The 21,138-nt window shown below is 35.6% G+C and overlaps 1 protein-coding gene across 5 annotated transcripts in view; it reads right to left on the minus strand.

Annotated features, from left to right (window-relative positions):
- Positions 1-21,138, minus strand: part of TENM3 (teneurin transmembrane protein 3) — a 582,429-nt gene that overhangs the window by 174,131 nt on the left and 387,160 nt on the right. For all 5 annotated transcript variants that reach the window (XM_046648641.1, XM_046648644.1, XM_046648643.1 and 2 more), the window contains one exon: positions 6,305-6,542. In XM_046648641.1, the coding sequence (XP_046504597.1) occupies positions 6,305-6,542 (238 nt within the window). The remainder of the gene's footprint in view (positions 1-6,304; positions 6,543-21,138) is intronic.

Here is a 21,138-nt window from a genome sequence, read left to right on the forward strand (position 1 = left end):
GGTAAAATTATGGTGTAGGCTTGGCCTACCTAACACATAAAGATAAATTAGACATAAAAATTCCAGTTAAGACAAATATTTTCCCTATCTACTGGAGAGAAGAGAGCTACTAAATGATAAAAGACATTTGTTCAACTGTTAACCAACGAGGTTATTTTATCTATGCAATGGTTGTTATTATTACTCGATCATAATTTAAAAAATATTTCTGGAGCGCATATCATGTGCTAGGTGCTTTATTTACAATATTTCATTTAATACAGCACTATGTTGAGTAGGTACTATTATTGCATTGGAATGGACCTCAGGTTTAAATAATTTGCAGATGACTACATAGATAGTTAAATGATGGAGCCAGGGTTAAAAACCAGGTCTATCTGACTGCAAAGCGCATGCTCGTCTCATGATGCTAAACTGTGTTTGTATCCCCGCTAGAGCCACTACGTTTTACTCAGGAATATCTACCAATATTGACTTAATGACCTTCCTTTTGGAGCTATCAGTCCACAGGCCACTTTCTCATTTTAATTAATGGCATGATGCCTGCTAAACAACCAAATGGAGACTGTAGCATTACAACTGGTTAATAATAATCTCATATTAAAAAATCATGCTTTTGCTTTCACTTATCTTCGTAATCATCTTTGAATCTTTATCTTGTACTTTAGAATGAGCTCTCTGTTACAGTGTAAGAGAATGGTTTTGGAACCCAAATTATAATGCTGCTGGAGACACATGGATATTCATTCTTTGAGTAAATTCAGGACCAAATTTTATCTTTGTTTTACATTTTTAGTGAATACATGATTTACCTTGATATCTAACATTTTACACTTAAAAAATTAAATTTGAAAAATGTACAACTGAAATCTCACAAGGTTGTAATCTATCATAACATTAATAAAGAAAAAATCACACACACAAAAAATTAAATTTGAACTTCTTGAAAAAGACTTCATTCAATATATGTTCCCTCTTGTTCTCTTGATGTTATGAGAAGAAAATAAAGACAAATATTTTATGTATTATTTTAGGAGTTATGTATTTTGGTGGCCAACAGAAGCTTTTTCTGTGATGGGGTTGACAAAAGATTAAATATTTGCTACAAGTTGGCAATAGAAACTAGAAATGTTCAAGCTGATAGTCATATCTGTATTCAACCAATGGCAGCTTTTCCACTACCTCTCTCACTTCATCTCTACCTGTTTTTCTTTTTCTTTAAGGAAGATTAGCCCTGAGCTAACATCTAGCACCAATCCTCCTCTTTTTGCGGAGGAAGGCCGGCCCTGAGCTAACATCCGTGCCCATCTTCCTCTATTTTATATGTGGGACGCCTACCACAGCATTGCTTGCTAAGCAGTGTGTAGGTCCGCACCTGGGATCCGAACTGGCAAACCCCGGGCTGCCAAAGTGGAATGTGTGCACTTAACCACTGTGCCACCAGGCTGGCCCCTCACTTCATCTCTATCTTATTATACATTTTATGTATAAGATAACTTAAAAGCAACTTTACTCTTGGGAATAAAACTTAGTAGGGTAACCATATGTCCCTCTTGGCTCAGGACAGCCTCAATTTATGCCTGCAATTCCAGAGTAACTCTTCATATTCCCCTTTCTCGCTCAAATTGTCCCAGTTTGATGATAAATTGCATAGTCATCATAGAGTGTAGGCACTGAATTAGGATCACAATAGCTTCCTCCATTATCCTCCTTTCACTGAGCCAAAGTTTTTAAGCCTCAAATTGAAATGAGCCTTAAACATAAACACCTCCTGGCAAATCCTTACATGTCCCTCTTCCTCTTTCTTCCTGTTATTCTTACAAATGCACAGATATGCCAGCACAGGCCTTTTAAGAAATACCATAAGTTATTAAAGGTGAAATATTTCAAGAGATCTAGATTCCAATTGATTTTTACTATTCATTACTATGTAATCTTAGATGAATTTACCAGGGTTTTTTTTGTTGTCGTTTGTTTTTAACAAATGGAGATGGCGAGACTCTCAAAAATTAATTAAGAATTTCTTAGCCTAAGCCCAGATCCAATTTTGAAGTTTGTATTCAGTAACCTTAGCTTCTTCATTTCTGCATCTCTTTCCCATATTCTGTGATATTCTCTTTCCCCACAGCTGCCTGTGGATCTCCCCAAATTACCTTTAATGAAAGGATATGGCACCAGTCAGTAAACTTAAGACAATAGATTACCTTCCCAGGGATATTTTACTTAAAGCTCTATCTTTAATTATGGAGGATCTTACTACTTACTACCTTTCTAAAGGTAGTTGGTTATCAGCACGCAGGCGGAGGTACAGTTTTTCAACCGGGAAAGCTTTTCCCTGGTACTATAAGGCCGCAATGTGTAGGCTGTTGCCTAGACTTCTAATAGGCAAGGCTGGCCTAGATCCGATGCTCAGATGATTGTCTTGCCTTTCCCTGGAACCATTTAGAGTGAAGACAAAAGAGGGGGAAGAAAAGAAGAATACCTTAGATTAGTAAATAATACTTCTGCCTACGTATTTTATTTTTTTAAAGATGCAGAATTGATCTCCCATTAAAGCAGCCCAGGATGTCTCGATATTTAAATTAAAAATGCAATAATAAAGAGGTAATTTAATATGCAATGTCATACATTAATAATTAGCAAAGCATTACTGAACTACAAGGTAAAAAGCTACAGGAACATAACTAATGAACTATCAATGCCAGAGTGGACTTCATAATAAAACCAGACTTTAATAAATCTTTTATTAAATGGCTACAAATGAACCATTTGGTTAACATCTAATAGGTAACTACTAAGCTGCTTAATTCACATATATAAATGAGGAACTTGCAGGCGGTTAACTTTACAATCCTGAAGGTCAGGGCTTCTCCATGAGTGCCCGTTCCACACCTTTAAGTGCTGCCGCCTTACTGGGTCAAGTCTAAGCTTTGCCTCAGCTGCTCTATATTCTGGCAGCAGCTATTATTATGCACTGAAGCAGCTGAAGTATAAAATAAACAAAAGATGAGCTACAGGCTATCAAACGCCCTAAAAGTGAATACAAAGTATACGAAATAGTGAGCTCAAAGAAACGGAATTTTAAGGAAAACTCTAGGCAAGTATTGGTATTATATCTAGGCACGGATTGTTATTTATAGGAGATGATGAGATAAGAATATAAACTGCAAACGCTTATTTGGATCTTGATGTGGCTCCAGATCTGAAACTCGAGATTATAGACCAGAACTGCTCTATTTACTGAGTAGAAACGTACAGTACACAATAATATTGATTGTCTCCAGCAGCAGCAAATGTTAAATTCATTAGAGAAAGGAAATAAACATTTTTATGAAAGCAAGAAACTGCTGGCGAAAAAAAAAAAAGAAGCTTTTTAATAAATCAACATGAAAGTACACTGAAACAGGACAAGGTAGAAAACCTTTTATGTCTTCTCTGCCAATTCACATAAACCATAAGTCTACAAATTACTGAGATTTTCATGGGTTATTACGTGCCAAATTGTAACCAACTATATCAATATACGCTGAAACGAGAAGAGGGGAGGAGACAAAGAGAAAGAAATAGCGATTCTTATCTACACATAACTGAATTTCATACTTTATAGTGCATCCTCCTTAAACGGCAGCTTCAGAAAAGTGAGCCTTGGTAAAAGGCGTATACGTATAAATAGAAATAATTGGCAAAGATGAAAGTACACACTAGATGAAAAACTAGTTAAAGGCAGACACAAAGTCTGGATGAAGTTGTTAATATAGCTGAAGCTGAGCCTGAGAATCATACTCAATAGGGAGCCTTAACTAAAAAAGGAAAAATCAATGATAAATAAGACTGGTTCTTCACCTTGAGAGCTCCAGCCAAGTGAGACTATTAAAGAAACCACAGCAGTACTGTGCCCGTCCAGTGTGAGACTGTCACTTCGCTGCCTAGGCTGATTCACCAGGTACCTGCAAGTTGAAATGCCACTTGCTCTTTTGATTAGCACTATTACAAGATGTGAACGTTGGAAAATGAGAAAATAACAAAACTATACTACAGATTAAAATTTTTTAGCATGATATACATCTTTTAGATTATTTTTTATATAAATGTGAGATAATATCAAGTGGTAGATTTTCTTCCCACATCAATTCATAAAACTATAAAATGTAATTCCATTGACGGTTCACTAATGGCACCACTTTGAAATAGAATTTCAAACAGGATTGCTTTGAAATCGCCCTGAGAGTGATTTCTTACATGGTCTGAATATAGAGAAAGCAGCTACAATTTCACATATAGCTACAATGAGTTGTCCTCAAACAGCTACTTTCCTTTCTAACTTCCCAGCAACCGAAATTCATTAGCACAATATGAGGAATGAAAAGAACACATTTTTCCCCAAAATGATTCCAAATCTCAATACTATAAGACACAGCTTCAAGGAATACCAACTCTCCTATTGACACTCACAGTTTTTCAAGCTTTGGTGCTTTACAACATCCTTAAAATTAAACACGTTTCTGATGACTCAACTTGACACATTTCATAAATATTTGTCAAAACAATTATTGTCAACTACAATGCAATTATCCATATTCAATCTGATGACTCAACTGGAAAATTACTTTTTTCCTAATAAAATTTTTCCAAATGACAATAGTAAATCAGTGTTGATTAGTTGTTCAGTGTGTGCTAATTAATTACACTGGGTAAATTTAGCTCTGTGCTAATAACCTTAGGGAAAAAGATCTGTGTACACGACTCTTTGTCTTAAGTGAAGAAATGTGCTGTTTGCCTACTCCTCGTGTACTTCCTATCTTCAATAATACAAAATAAACAATAAAACTCAACTACTCTTGGCTGACACTACAGATAAAAAGACAAGAGTTCTTTGGAATCTTGTCCTTAGGTCAAGAGAAAAGACAAGACAGGAAGATTTTTATTGTTGACAACTAACTGTGAGGACTCCTGCTAGCTCATCCTCAGGGCAGAACTGGTTTAAAAAAACAGCAATTTTTCATTGTGAGACCCAGAAGCTAATTTAAATGCTAGCATTAGCCAGCGGCTCTACAGCGCAGGGCATTTTGGGGGACAGTCTCTCAGAGGTCCAGAGTCTTCTATTTTCTGGCTTTTACACGTGGTGATGAGTTTTTTCTCTGAGCCTAATGGAAGTTCAGGGCAGGGAAGAAATAAATACTAAAAGGAATGTTAGGGGAACTTTGCTGCAAGGCTGCCAATAGGAGACCAATGCGGTAGGACACCATAATCTTTGCTTGTGCAAGACATGATACAAAGGAGACGTTGACTGGTGAGGTTCTGCCCAAATAGAGGAGGTAAACTTTTTTGTACCTGGAGACATTTAAAAATGAAATGGATGAGCTCAAAACAGCTCTTCTTGATCTATACTTTTGTATGAACAGGTTGCCACCTGTGGGCCAGCCTGTGTTAGAAGTCATAATTTAAGAACCTCATTGCAACACCAGCAGGTGTACAGAGAAAGAGCATTAAGCTGGTGAGGCCTCTGGAAGAGAAGACCGAGAGAAGCCCATGGGCCATCATGTAGAAACGGGGTGAAATTATTTTACACTGTTACATATTACCAGTTGCAGGATTACAGCTAGAGGATGGAAGTTTCAGGAACAGAGATTTAAATTCATTGTAAGGAAAAATTTCCTAATAGAATTGTCTGAGAGTGAATGGAATGTCTTGAGAAATAATGCTAGAAGGAACTTCAGAGAGTAGGTCCCTCCCCCCTCATATTACAAGAAACTAAAATATCTTTAACAAATGGTCATCTGACTTGAGCTGAAGTACCACACTTGGGAGTCCACTACGATTTTATGATGTAATGGACAAAATGTCATTTGTGAAAGCAGTTGATGTCTAGGACCAAGCAGATGCTAAATATGTTCATTGAACCACGGGACAGGGAATCACATTTTACATCTCCATCCTTTTCTCCACATGCCTAACAATTTTTAGACAACAGGAAAAAAACAGCAGTAAGGAAAATTTTCACTGAAGCCATTCATTCTCATCTCTTGTAGGCTAGGAAATGTGCGAAAAGGATGGGCAACTTCATTGCCCCACCAATTAAAAAAGTAGCAATAACCTGGAACTGCTCTTAGAGAAGACAAAACACAGAGTATATGAGTATGATAAACTTCTCTTAGTGAGAAAAGGGTTGGACTAGTTTATCTTTCAATTTTAGATGTTAAAAAAACATGGTTTGTTGACTACGGTAGAATATGCATCTTCTGTGCAGGTACGTTCTGTGGTCCTAACAATCAAAGGACCTTACAGTCTCATACATAGGCGTTACCTGCTTTCCAGTGGTACATTACTGCCAAGGACCCAGCTGTCCTGCAGCTGGACGGACTCGGGTGTGGTTTGCAGCTCGGCGGGCAAAGCAGCCGGCGGGGCCGGACTCTGGTTCCTTCTATTGGTCAGAGAGTTTCTATTGAGAGAAGTGATGGATGGATGATGCTGTGCAGAGTGCTGCTTATGGGAAGGTGGCAAAGGCTGCAAGGTGGACTGGCCTTGGTTGTTTGCAGGTTGCTCTGAAAAAAAGAAAAGAAAACATTTTATACATATATATATATACACACATATGTGTACATACATATCTATACACACTACCAATTTCCTGGGGATTCACTGTAGATAAATTAGAATTAAAAACTGCATATAAATCCATAACCTAATACATTTGCATATTATTCTATTAAGCGAGTGTTCGGTGACATTCTCTAAGAGCAAGTTTACCCTTGATACACAAAGTTCTAATTAATATACAACAGATGGTAAAATTGCTTTTGGTTTTAATTTGTTTCAGATTTTTTTTTCATCTGGTTTTATTAACACCTACAGAAAACAGCATCTGACAGCTCCCCTAATGTGCCTTTAGATTTCAGCTTTTTTTAACAAACCAACCCTGAAATTAAATGGGTAATTTCGGTAGAACACGAAGGTTTTCGAAATGCATATAATCCCTATAATTATTTAATGGAGTTTTTTTAAGCTTTATTTAACTGCAATAAATTATTACAAGCTAGTTGCTAAACAGCAGTAGACTAGTTTAGTGCATTTCAAATAAGGCAGATCTGCACTATGATCCTCTAATAGACGCTAAGTATTCTTTAGCAGAAGGTCACTCTGTGAAGCAGATGTTGTTTCATGGATATTTAACAGACTGAGTCACATCTGATTACAACGTCAGAGGACTCATATACTTAATGACCGTTACATCCATTAGAACACACACAGAACAGATTTTCCAATTTCACAGTAGTATGCAGTATAACTACATTTTGCAGTAAGTCATAGATGACCAGAGCGACTCATGCCACGATGTCAGTGGTAGAAATATTGTGTTCTAAACCAGAATCATAAGGGATTCAGCAACTTCAAAATATAAACACGATGCTAGGCTGTAATCATGGAAAAATTCCCTAAAGCTAATAAGTCATAAGTTAAAATTCACAAATTAATGTAACATCTGAGACCGACTTTTCAATCTCATTACCTAGCTTTGGACATGCTAGAATTCACAAATACTACATTTTAGCAAACAGAGGGATGACTCCTTAATTTAATGCTAAACTTATTATGGTTCCACACACATAAGATGTCAATTTTTGACTAAATGCAGTTCGAAGTGCAATATAATTTTAAAGTGATGTATTAAATCATGCTATTAATACAAATGCACATATTAAAAGAGAATAGGAAACACAGGGACTATCTTTCATCTACAATGTGAACTCCAGCAGTGATTATTAAGCCAAATAATATAGTCTAGCATGTAATCTGGTTGCATGAAATGAATACATGATATGTAATAGTTTGAATATATATTATCAAATGTCTTTACAGGGTACAACAATTAAGTAACTCCTCCCATAGCATATAATATCAGTAATTACTGCATATCGCTAATGGTCTGTAATAATCCATATCATATCATTTGACAACTAACAATTTCTCACTCTTGAAATGAGGTACAGAGACAGCACCTAAATATATGAAATAAAGCTGCTTAAAGAAGTCTCTATTCCTGAAGATCCCCAAACTAGAAACTACAGAAACCTTGCTTGGTCCATTGCGTTGGCGCTCCTGAAAAATTATGAGTATCTAAATCTCAGTTAAATTGAAATTAGTCTTTGAGGGAATGGCAGGGTTAAAACAGTATATATAGTTTTAATTGTGCTAGAAAAAAGAAACAGTTTAAAATTCATGGACGATTTATTATTTGGGTGTCATATAATTAATTAGCTTTGTCTTCCCCAGCATCAGTGCATATGATTAGAATCTCTATGGATGTCTTTACGGAATATTTCAAGAAGCTGCTTACAGGATGATATAACAAGCTACACTTAGAGGACCTAGAGTAGGTTGACGTCAATGGAATGGAAACAAAGAGAAAAACATTTCAAAGGGAAAGTATTAAGATTGTGCCTAAATAGAAGTAGAGGGATGGATCAGATGACTCCATGTTTTTGAGCATGGGTCCATGAAAGAATGGTATTATATTATACATATACTGTAGAGAATAAATAATATATTAGATATTACACTGTGGAGAGGAAAGAGCAGTATAGCAGAAGTCAGAACACCCAATTTAATTCCTAACTCTGTCAGGCATCATGATAGTGAGCCTCAGTTTTATCATCTGTAATGTGGGAAATAATACTGCACCATCTATGTATTAGTGCAATCTAAGAATTCAATGAAATGCACTCATTCATTCATTTATGCATGTACTTAGTCATTCATCCCACAAACATTTGTCAAGCCTCTGTGTTCCAAGGATACACTAAGTCAATAACAGCTGAAAGCATTGGGTAAATGGTAAAGCATTATGGATATTAAGATTGTTATTGAAAATTAAATGATTCTAAGATCTCTTATCATCATATATTTCGATATATTGAATTTAAGGTTCTTAGGCTTAAATCAAAACATAAACAGTGGGGAAAAAACTGCCCTTTAAGGCTTCAAAAATAATTTAGTGCTGCTGTGGCTTTCTCTAGGTTCACTCATCCATTTAGCAAGTATTTATTGAGAACTTACAATGGACAAGACATCATGCAAAAATCTAGGCTTTTTCCAGTTATCCTTCCAGGTTATTTCTGCACAGTGTGTTCTGTCTGCTGGGACCTCTTTTGATTTGACTACACAAGCAGGAGGGTTAGCAACAAAACAAATCCAGATGATGAAAGCTAGGCTCGATCTAAAATTTGATGGAACAGAATAAGTGCAGAGTCTGAGTGAGATGGGATGGATGCCCAGAAACTTAAATTCTGCAGCAGACCACAAAGAGAAGCAAAATGCAGGATTCAGCTGGAGGTCAACGCGAGTTCTAGAAAATCGGGCTCATGGGATGTAAGGAGTAGTTGGAGTATGTATTTATCTATATCAACTTATTCAAGATAGAATAAGTATAAAAGTGTAATGAGATATGGTAAAATTAAGCATAGCAAGAAAAGAAGATACAATAAAAGAAAACTGAAAGGAAGAAAGATAAGATAAAACCAGCTATGAGGTGAGTGGAAAAAATGCCTGATGTGTACTCCCTACATTTTAAAAATAGGACACAAATCTGGCTCCAGCTTATCTAGTTTCCAACACAAAGAGGGAAATATGATTAGTTACATGATTTGGAGTGTTTTTAAGATCAAAAAGTTTGCTTAAGAAAAGTATAACTGGTATTGAGAATAGAGAGAAATTCTCTTTTAAGTCCTCGTGGAAAGAACAACTGAATATCTGGGGAAAGTTTCATGACCAAGGTGCAAAATGGACACAAGGACAGAGAGAACAGAGTCTAGGCTTGGAGACTAGCTCTTAGAGTCTAACACAGGTGGGCAGATCCACACAAAAACAACCAAAATTTCAACTGTACCCTTTGTTTAAGCTAATCCATTGATTCAGGCTTTGCATAGACTTGAGAAAAAGTTCTGGATGTAATGACTGAGTTATAGACAGGACAATTAGACTTCACAGAGTCACCAGGTTTAACGTTCCCCAAACGTGGCTCTGAACACGTCGTTTTACTCCTGGAAAACTCCAAATGGCTTCCTGCTGCCTATTAAACGCTAAAGGTGAGTTCTACAGCTTGCTACATCCCCACACCTTTCCATTTACGCAAAGCTGCTTCTACCCGGAAAGACGTTTTCCTCCATCTTTCTGTATCCAAATCCTATGGATTTCAAGCTCTAAGATAGATGACATCTCTTCTGTTTTCTTCAAGTAGAAATCAGTTATTTCTTCTCTGAGTCTCCTTAGAGTATTTTATCTGTTCCTTTTTCATGGCTCTTTTCATTTTTCCCTCTGTATTACAACTAATTTTATAGGTCTCATGTTCCCTGATAGACTCTCTATGGGGAGGGTTCGTGTCTAATTCACCTTTGAACCCCTAAGGGCCACACAAGGATACTCAATGAATGTTGAATGAATGACTATTTATGAAGAATTCAACGAAGAGAGTGTTGAAGTGGTAAAAAGTGGAGCCCACCCATACTGCCTTTAATTGCAGGGCAATTTGCAAACATGTCTTATTTCCCCAACTAAATTCTTAGATCCTGAAAGGCAGGGACTCTAACTTAAATTTCTTTGGATTTTTCTGTGCCTTCAGTAAGCTTGTACTTCAAAGACTCCTAAAAATGTGCTGAATGATTGGTGACATTTATGCAATAATAGCACCTTGGGGGGTCATCTCATCCAGGAAGGGAACCATGTCACTCACCCCAGAAACTGGTTTTTAGGAATATTTCTTTGGGACTAGAGCAGATGTTCCTATATTTAAAATCTACCTTTTAAGATGTGCAAATAGCGGAAAGATTATGTAAAATACATAAGAATACATAAAATATAAACATACAAGATAGGAAACAATATATAAAATACATATCATAGCTTACCAAACACAGTATATTTTCCTTGTATTTTAAAGCTGATGATTAGAAATGCTCCCAATTAGGTATTTTAGAAAAGGTGCAAGTTATTTTTTTCAAAATATTCTTCCCAACTTTTTAAAAAAAACTAAAATTCTTGGCACCATGCTTACTAGAAATTATGTATTACACCCAAACAGAATCTTTACTCAGTTCATTCCTTCATGTCTTTCTTTTTTCAAGTTCCTACTGCTCATATAAGTTTCATGACAGCCTAATAGTTGCTTGCTTTCATTTGATAAATCGAACAAAAATTATAGCAAATATTTTTTAAAATGAACATTATATTACTAATAAATATTAGATAAAAAAGATTTTACTCCTTTTGCTCAGTCCTTCGCCACCAATCTCTTCAAGAGTGTCATGTAAATCTGTCACATTAAACCTATTAGCATGGGGTCATAACTTGGATCATGACATACATTGACTAAGGAGTACTGACTATTAGACCAGGAAAGGGTTAAGAGCCACAGAAGCACAGGGTAGACAGCAGTTTAAGCAACTTATAAAACCCCAATTCCAAGCAAATGTAAGGCATATTGATTGAGCTCTGCCTGGGGCAGAAGAGAAACTTCTGATGACTTTTCCTGGCGTGCAACTCTGCTGGGATCAATCAGTGAGGTGAAAGGCAACATAGAGACAAATGACAATAAACACGAGATATTTATTTTTCATGGGATATTTATTTTTCACTGGGATATTTTCTTGAATAAGTTTCGTCTCTCTCTGAGCTTCATTTATTTTATGTGCTTATTTAAAGGATCTAAAAGATATAGTGCCTGATGTACAGTAAGTGCTAAATGGTTACTTATTAATGGTAGACAGAAACAACTCCCTTCAGGGCAGAAGATCACAAGGAAAAACAAAGTAATTGAAGAGCCTTGCCAGCAACTAATACCATTATCACGAGACGTAAGAACACATAATCAAATATGTCTGAAGAGGAAATGTTCTTCCTTTATCAGGTGAGAAATAAGAATCAGAAACATCATAGGAATCAAAAATAAACTAATGTCTTGCTAGTTCCCATGGAAGAGGGAATTTGATCTTATAGTCAGGAAGTCAGGTTGAGTCTTTTTCCCATCTTTAGTAAGACCACAGAATCATGTCAAGAATTAAAAAAAAAAAAGGAACACGTGTTTTGAACATATCTGGGCATATTTGCTGGTTTGAATTATTATTTTTTTAATTAAAAGCCACTCCTGGCAGCTTCCAGATTGCTCTGTGGGATTCAGCTCCAGCTTTTCTCTAGTTTACAGTCTTGAGCTGTGGTCTTCGGGGAGCAGAGTGGAAATGGACTTTCCAACAGGAAAGCTGGGAGAGAAAATAATACCTGCTGGGAGATAAAAATATCTTTGTGGAGTGTACGTCTGCATTTGTGTGTGTGTCTCTGTTCAGGTGGGAGGAATTGAAAGGAGCCTGTGAGATGAGAGGTGAGGAGGAGAATGGGGCTGGCACTGGCTTTGAGCAGGGAGCCCCCACAGCTACTCTGACTGCTTTGTCCCACCCACTTCCTTCACTATTCTGTCCTCTTCCTTCCCTGGATCTCAGTTGTGGACTGGCTGCAAACTTCCCCAGGGAAGAAATACTCTAATTTGGAAGGCAGATAGAAGCTAGGGGTTGACAACTGTGCAGCGTTAAAATAATTGTTTGCAATTTGAGTAAAGTCTGAGACAAAAGACAAATGGTAGGGGGAGGGATCAAGAGAAGACGCTGGAGGGAAAGTGGGAGGGGGAAAGAGGAAAGAGGCAGAGGGAGAGGATGAGAAAGAGAGAGAAACACAAAAGAACACAAACTTTTTTTTTCTTTTTGATGAGGAAGATTGTCCCTGAGCTAACATCTGTGCCAATCTTCTTCCATTTAGTATGTGGGATGCTGCCGCAGCATGGCTTGACAAGCAGTGTGTAGGTCTGCACCTTGGATCTGTGCCTGCAAACCCCAGGCCACCCAAGCGGAGCGTATGAACTTAACCACTATGCCACCAGGATGGCCCAGAGCAGAAACATTTTTGACTTTACCAAAGGAGGAGAGGAAAGAGACAGAGGGAGAGGATGAGACACACAGAGAGAGAAACACAAAAGCACTGAAACATTTTTAACTTAACCAAACTGCTAGAGAACTCCAAGAAGCACTGTTACCTAAAACTCCTACGAGGATTCATCATTCATCTGCCTATGTCTTGCATCCTCTTAAATACTAACAACACCAAGCTAGATAAAGCAACAAACTCCGGTTCTGGCTCTCTAACAGTTTACGACATCTTACATAGACCATGTTGGACTAGACAAACATTTAGAAGGAGCCAAGCCCCCTCACTGGTGATTAGCAAAGACAGTGACGTTTCTCTATCACAAACTTTATTCATTCTCACTTCAGTTCCTGGCTATATCTTTACCTTCTCCTACCTGTCTCAAAGAAAACAAGTTTTCTTCAAAACTGATGTCTTTCTTACAAGAGGTCACCAAAAGAAAGCATATAAAGCTCTTTTTGTTGTTGTGTATTTTATTAGCATATTTGTTTTAACTACAGTGACTAGAGCTTGGAGTGAATGCTCTCAGAACAAAGACCAAATCATACTTAGCTTTTCAGTTTGAAAATCCCAATCAAATTCTTGGACTTAGTTTCATCTTCTGTCCCCTTATTAACTAACTCAGTGGCCTTTTGGAAATCGCATTCTCTTGATCTTCTAATGGTAAATTTGGGCCACAACACCTCCTCATCTGTCTACATTTCAGGAGCTGTTAGGAAAGGTGTATTATAAAGTCAAACTTTTTATGACCCTGAAAATAGGAAGTTATATATGAACATGTTTCGTTTGCTCAGAAAATCTCATAGATTGCAGACAATTAGTTGTCATTACTTCCCCATGAAGAAAAAAATTAAGTGGCAAGAATTTTCCTTATAAATGGAGAATATTTGAGTTAAGGAAATACATGTTTTTAGTCCTACCACAACTTTGCAGAGCTCATATTAGAGCAAATATATTTACATATTCAGGGTACTTTCTTCTCTCTTTTCCCACCTGCCCCCCCAAACACTATATTATTAAGATGACCACTTAAAATGGTATAATGGAAATTGTAAAAGAAAGACCTCGTCTCACTTAGAAAATCATTTTCACATAAACATGTTCCTCAAGTTATTTTACCCAATGGTTCTCACACAAGCCAAGTGTTTGGAAGTGAATTGTCCATTTATACACCTCTGTAAGCCTCTAGTTAAAATATGGCACTGTGTAAAAATTCTAACCACAAATTGTCTGTCACTTAAACATTTCAGACAGTTGAATGCAAATCAAATGAAAACAAAAAATTTGCTTTTAAAAATCATAACATAGTATATAAGTAAATAATACTGCTCTTATCAATTCGTCATCAGACAATTGATTGTAAGGCTATTTACATAAAGACATCTGGGTATGGAAAACCTTAGAGATAAATGGGAAGATGTAAAAGGAAGACTTGTACTGCCCAGAGGGTATTATTTAAGTGAGCACGGATGAACTGATTTACCGCACTTACTGAGTTAGTGAGAATTTGGTTTAATGTCTTTAAGGTCATTCTTTGAAATATTAGAAGAAATCATCAAGGTATGAATCTTTAAATCTTTGCATTCTTTTTTCTTTGAGAGTCTACTGTGCTTTCTATTTCAAGCAATGTGGCAACCTAGATTATCGGTCAGCTCCCTTTCTATAAAATATCCAGAATCCCTGGGTAAAATATAATAAATACCTTTTGGATTAATTCATTTAGTATATCTATCGACTGTCTAACTCTTGCCAGGCTCTGTTCCAGGCACTGAGGATACAGCAGTGAACAGAACAGCCAACAATCTCAGCCCACCAGTGGAACTTACACTTTATGTTAATATATCTGAACTGAAAAGAACGGATGGGCCAGAAACAAAGGGGAGAGAAAAAATGTTGAGAGCATGTGAGCTGACACTGTAGTTCCCTGAGGAGATTTGCCAGTCTCTGTAATCATTTTGCTGTACAAGAAAAGTCAGGAGATAATGCCTCCATTTTTACTGAGATCCCTACATATGGCCCAGATCCTGGAAGTGCCACACTCTCAGTCTACGAGTAGACTTCAAAAGACTTCTCATTGCAAAGGGAACAATGAGGAATCGTGCTGTGCTGTTTTAAGCCCTGGATGGGGAAGAAAACAACTCCTGAAAAATTTAAACACTGGCCTGGGCTTCCCTGTGGTTGAAGTATGAGGTTGAAACTTATACTATCAATGCAGTCCTGGAACACCAAGCCAAGAAATTAATATTAAAAGTGGTCCTGGGTCAGCAATGCTCCTCCCTGAGGCACCCAGCAGCAGCAAATGCAAACTTCTTGAGAAGAATATGGTCTCAACCAACATCACATAGGATTTCCATAGATGAAACCCTACTTTCAATGAATTTACAGTCTAAAATTACAAAATTTAAGAGGGAACAATCCACGTCAGCTAACATCTACAGACAAAATAAACAGTGGGACTTTATCTCCCCAAAAACTTCAGATAATATAACCATCAGATAAAACTATAAGTATGTTTAAAACGATTAAAGACTTACTAGAAATTAAAAACATAGAAATCAGACACCATGAAAAAAGAAGAGGCTGTTTAAGAAAAGTAGAATGTATATAAATAAGAAAAATGCAGTCATTGGAATTAGAAACTTTTTGGATGGTTTACACAGTATATTAGACACAATTGTAGGGAGTACCAGTGGATTGGAAAAGAGATCTGGGAAAATCACTCAGATGACATCAGAAAGAGCAAGAGTGCTTAAATATAAAAGAGACAAAAGATAAAGACAAAAAAGATAGAATGAGAAAGCTCAATATACATCTAGTAAGAGTTCCAGAAGGCAAGAATCGAGTTTTCTTTAGAGCTACTTATCCAGCTTTCTCTAAAGTTCCTAATACCATGCTTATGGCTGTCAAATTATACAGAACACCAAGTTACTCATCTCTGTCTCATTTCATAAGAATTATCCCTGCTGCTCTCTTTTTTGTTACACGATAACAGCTTTTTTGGTTGTCTTATTTAAAAGGTAACTTCTCTTGAATGGCAGTAACTTCTCTTTGAAGATATTCTGGCTCCTATGAATTCTAAGATATTCTTTAACTACTAAAAGTATACAGTTATCTAAAATGTCAAGCACCCTAACCAATTTCGGTGAGTGGAAACAAATGTAAATTGCTTGTTAAAGCAGTTCATCTTTTAATGTAGTTAACACTAGAAATGCCACAGACATGATCCTCTATGGAATTCTGAGTTTTGCATAATCATTTCTTACAGAAACATAGGTAAAACTGATCAATTATACATGCACAGAAAACTGGATAAAAAATACCTTTAAATTGTCTCACTATATGCTTCAGGATATTCTTCTACCCATTTTAAAATATTTTACCCGAGAGTGTAAGCAAAAAAAGGAAGAAGCTGTCCCAATCTTGACAATGAAGAATTGCTGACATACAATCAATAAACACTTCTCTCCTCTCTCATTACCTTATGAGCATTTGATTTTAGTGCAATTATATTTTATTGACTTTCAATGGAATATATGACACGATATAAATAAAGTACATATTTATAATATGGATAAAGACAGGCTAGAAGGCAACTAACAGCTACTACTATGTGACAAGTGGTTCATAAAGAATAAGAGCAAAGCAAATATTGCAAAAAAACACAGAATCTGCTGTGCTTTTCAGATAACATACTCTTATCACAAAGAATATGTCTGGTATGGAGGAAATAGTACTAGAAAAGGAAACAGGAGACAAAGGGTTAAACACTTGCTTTAACTAACTAAACATAACCACACACAAACCACTTAACCTCCGAGCCTCAATTTCTCTCCCCTGTAAAAAAAATAGCGGTGGGGAGCTAGGCTGAGGTAATGCAATGAATTATAAAGCCTTTTAGCTTTAAAATTCTCTTTATTTTAGGTAATACATAATATTTTCTTGAAACATATTAGCTTATGTTATAAATATTAAAAATTTAAAGTATTTTTTAAAAACCATCCTATTATTTTACATTACAAATATAAAACATTTTAGGGACATTTAGTAAAAAATTACTTTACTTTAAATATAAATATTATGAAACCTCTACCATAAACTCATGTCATAAATACCTTACCATATTGTCTTATGTTATAAATAGTAAGAATAATATTTTCATTATTAAAATAAACAATCTATATTACCTTATGTTGTAACTAGTAACATCTTAAGGTACATATAGTGAAAATCATTTTTTATCAAATTTAAATTTATTTCAGAGTTCAATATTAAAATTGTTTGCGAAAATAACTATGTAAAAAGTCAGCGTGCAACTTTCAAACTTAAAAAGAAAACCGACCTGTTTTTTAAAAATTATGACAATGATAGTACATTTTAAAAATTATAATCAATCAATTTTATGAAAAAGAGATTCAGCCTACTTTATCTGAACCTTTTCCTGATTTTTAAATTTTAAATATTTCAGCAACTACAGAAAGTACCCCACAACCTTGCTGATATTGTTTCCCCCAAAATATTAACTCTGCCATTGATTTTTTCCCTAGCATATTATTTGATGTTACATTTATTATGTGCAGTTTGAGTCCATATTATCTGTACATGTCTTACATGGAAATAGAACCCAATTTTCAAAGTTTCCTTCCAATCATATAATGGCCTCTAGGCAGAAATGTGTGTTATCACAAACATTAAATATTATGTAGATACAAGAGACTTCAGTGGAACCTACTACATCCTTCCCATTCTTGGTACGGGCAATGAGGGTGATGTGCTAAATGGAAACCGTGCAATGATGCTCTTTGATTAAAAGCGAAATAGAGTTTTAGTTTAAGATGACATACGCATACCTGAATTCCCTTCTTTGTCATTAACAATTTCAATATAACTTTTGCGTGTGTGCATAAAACCTTCTTCCCAATACACATTTTTCTGTTGCTTCAATGAGTGAGCACCACCAGAAAGCAGAATGGCACAGTGAAAAGAATGCTAAATATGAGACATATTATGAAAACCAATATCAATATGAGATCATGTATATGAAAGTGCTCTGTAAACTGCAAAGTACTATAGAAATGTGAGGTACTATTATTGTTGTCTGGGAGATTAATGATGTGCAATTTCTAAGGCTTTGCTGTGCCTTTTAAAAATAGTAGTGAGTAAGATTTGTTGAGGCTGGAATCCTGCGTCTTTCTACAGGATGTTAACTGCCACGAGAAACCTTTCTCTCAAAACAGAGGTTCAAAGAGAAGCAGAAGAGTAAGATATTCTTTCACAGATCTTCTGATCTTTTATTTCATGAGTCTACACATATTTTAGTGCCAGTTTATTAAACTTTTCCATAGAAGAGGTAAATGAGCATTGGATTTACAGTGGAAAAGAGTAAAAAAGACCTGGTGTATTAGTCTGCTCGGGCGGCCATAACAAATTACTATAGATTAGGTGACTTAAACAACAGAAATTTATTTTCTCACAGTTCTAGAGGCTGGAAGTCCCAGAGGAAGGTCCTGCAGAATCAGTTTCCGGTGAGGGTTCTCTTCTCAGCTTACAGATGGCTGCCATCCCTCTGTGTGCTCACAAGCTGGAGAGGGAGCTAGTTTGCTGGTATCTCTTTTTATAAGGACCCTAATCTTATCCAATCAAGGCCTCCCTCTTATGATCTCATTTAATCTTAATTACTTCTCTAGAGTTCCCATCTCCAAATATAGTCACATGGCTGGGGGGGGGGTGAGGGCTTCAACATATACATTTTGGGGAAAAAAACATTCAGTCCATAACACCTGGGTTCAAGCTCCCTGTCTAAAATTTAGTAATTGTATAACTTGAGTGAATCAATTTCATATTCATAATCAATTTCAAATTCTCTGATTCCCCATCTGTAATATGGTAGTAAAATTCACTCCTGTAAAGAAGTGCTATGAGGACTAAAGGAGATAATGTATATTAAAGTATTTTTATAAACTGTGAAGTGCTATTTTAATGTAAATAAAAGACTTTTCCCGTTTATTCAAATAAAGCAATAAAAAATTTTTTCCAAACTTTTTTTGGCCAAAGAAGATTTTTATGTATGAGTATGCCCACAAGATAATTTTTTTTCTACAGGGAGGTCTTTAAACACATTCTATTTTCATTTCTAAATTTATAAAGCCTAATATACACCTAATTATTTTTCAACACTATCTCTTAATATCATTCAGAGTGTTTACTTAGGCTAATGTTTCACTAGAGTAAAAAATGGAAAGAATGTACATTCTTACAGAAATAATTCCCTGTGTATGCAGGGTAACTGGCTAAAATTTGCTTCAATCCTGTATACTGAACTCATACTTTTAAGAACTGAATTTGTATTCTTCACACTTAAAGCAACACACTAGAAAATGATGCTCCCACCAAAATGTGAAAATGTAAAGATGAATGAAACAACTTTATGTTTTATGGCATTTACTTTGAAAATCTGATTAAGCTAGATGTCTTTAGCTCATAATTCTTCAATGTCACGTTGTCATAGTTCCCATCAGCAAGATGTTTTAAAGGCTTTCGATTAATATTGCATGCCAGAACTGAAATTACATCCTTTGTCGTTTAGTTCTTAATGGTGCAAGTGATATCTATCAAGTAGTGTTTTATGAAGCGTGTGTGATTTTTACTGCAGGCTGTTTTCACAAATCTTTTTCAGGTTTCAGAAAGACTGCTTAGGGTTTATAATAAATATGCCCTGTTGAAAATCATGATGATTCTTAAAAGTGAGGTAAGACTTGTATTATTAGAATTTACTTATCAATAAAAAAATCTTCTACTTGCATCTGTTGCATTCCTACATAGTCTTGAATATATTTGCTGTTACGTAACTTGTAACTTACTTTATTATAACACATGCAAAATATGTACGAAATATACACAGCTCATAAAGCCTCATCAGTAAGCATGTGCATTATCTGCCTATTAAGGAAAACAGGTTGTATGTGGATATAGTATACACTAACTATTGAATGCTGACTCAGTTTGTGCTGCAAAAGTATATGTTTTATTTTTAAATATAATTATTAATGTATTTTTCAGAGGGATCTAGTGTCCTGAAATTAATTCTAAATTTTTGAAACTCAAACACATCAAATACAAGTCATTTTCATTTATTAAAGACCCAAAGTCAACAGAATCTCACTTACTTATAAATTAGAAGGATACAAGTGAAAAAAAAAAAAGACAATTCTTATATTTGATTTTTTTTGCTTTGAACATAAACCAACATATTTAGGTCCTGGCTCTATCAGTAATATATTCTACTCTTTCAGTCTTAGTTCCCTTTATCTATAAAATTAGGGAGACAGATTATGATTTCTGAGGTCTTTTTTTCCAGTTAAAAAAAATTCCATATTTCTGTAGTGTTTCGTGTATGTGTGTGTGTGTGTGTGTGTGTAAACATACACATACAGTTTAAAGCTTTGGTTGCTGACTTTGAGTCTCACATGCTGTTCTGCTCTATCACTTTGCATTTTACAAAATATAAATCTACTCAAGATAAAACAGCTGATCAAAAACATCATACAGGACAATAACAAGGGGCTTATTCTGGGATGTGTCTCTCTTGGGTCATATCTCCACAGCTGATGTGAGATGAAGCTGGCTACGTCTCTCCTGAGTTAGCTGTGGTCTTTAGAGATCTCACAGACATGTGGCTTTTGCCAACTATATGTCTATTATAAAAGAGAATAAAAATATTAACATTAAGCTTGACATTCTTATCCAGTGCTGCCCTGCATATTCATCTGGTTTGGATAAATGCACACTTAAAATTAGAGTCTACTTATCTGATTCTAGACATAAAGGAATAATGCACATGGAAAAGGTTTTTCAAATTCTAATTCCCCATGGCGGATCACTGCAATTCTCATTAATTCTATAAGCAAGAGCTTGCCTCTCCTTCCATGTTTACTTGAATTTTTTTGCTGTATGTGGTTCACTGAAGGAATAGCAATAGTTCACTTTAAAAACATTCTCTCCATTAGCTAGAATCGATTTTTTAAAGCATTCCAACATGTCCATATCCAGTCTATAACAATTCTTTTAACCCCTGATATTCAAAATACTGTGTGCTCTTCATTAAAACCAAACAAAAAAAAGAACTACATATTTTTTCTCTATTTTGACTTTTTGCTAGCTCTAAGGAAATTGGTTTAC

This window comes from Equus quagga, chromosome 22, assembly GCF_021613505.1.
Source record: "Equus quagga isolate Etosha38 chromosome 22, UCLA_HA_Equagga_1.0, whole genome shotgun sequence".
Taxonomy (NCBI): Eukaryota; Metazoa; Chordata; class Mammalia; order Perissodactyla; family Equidae; genus Equus; species Equus quagga.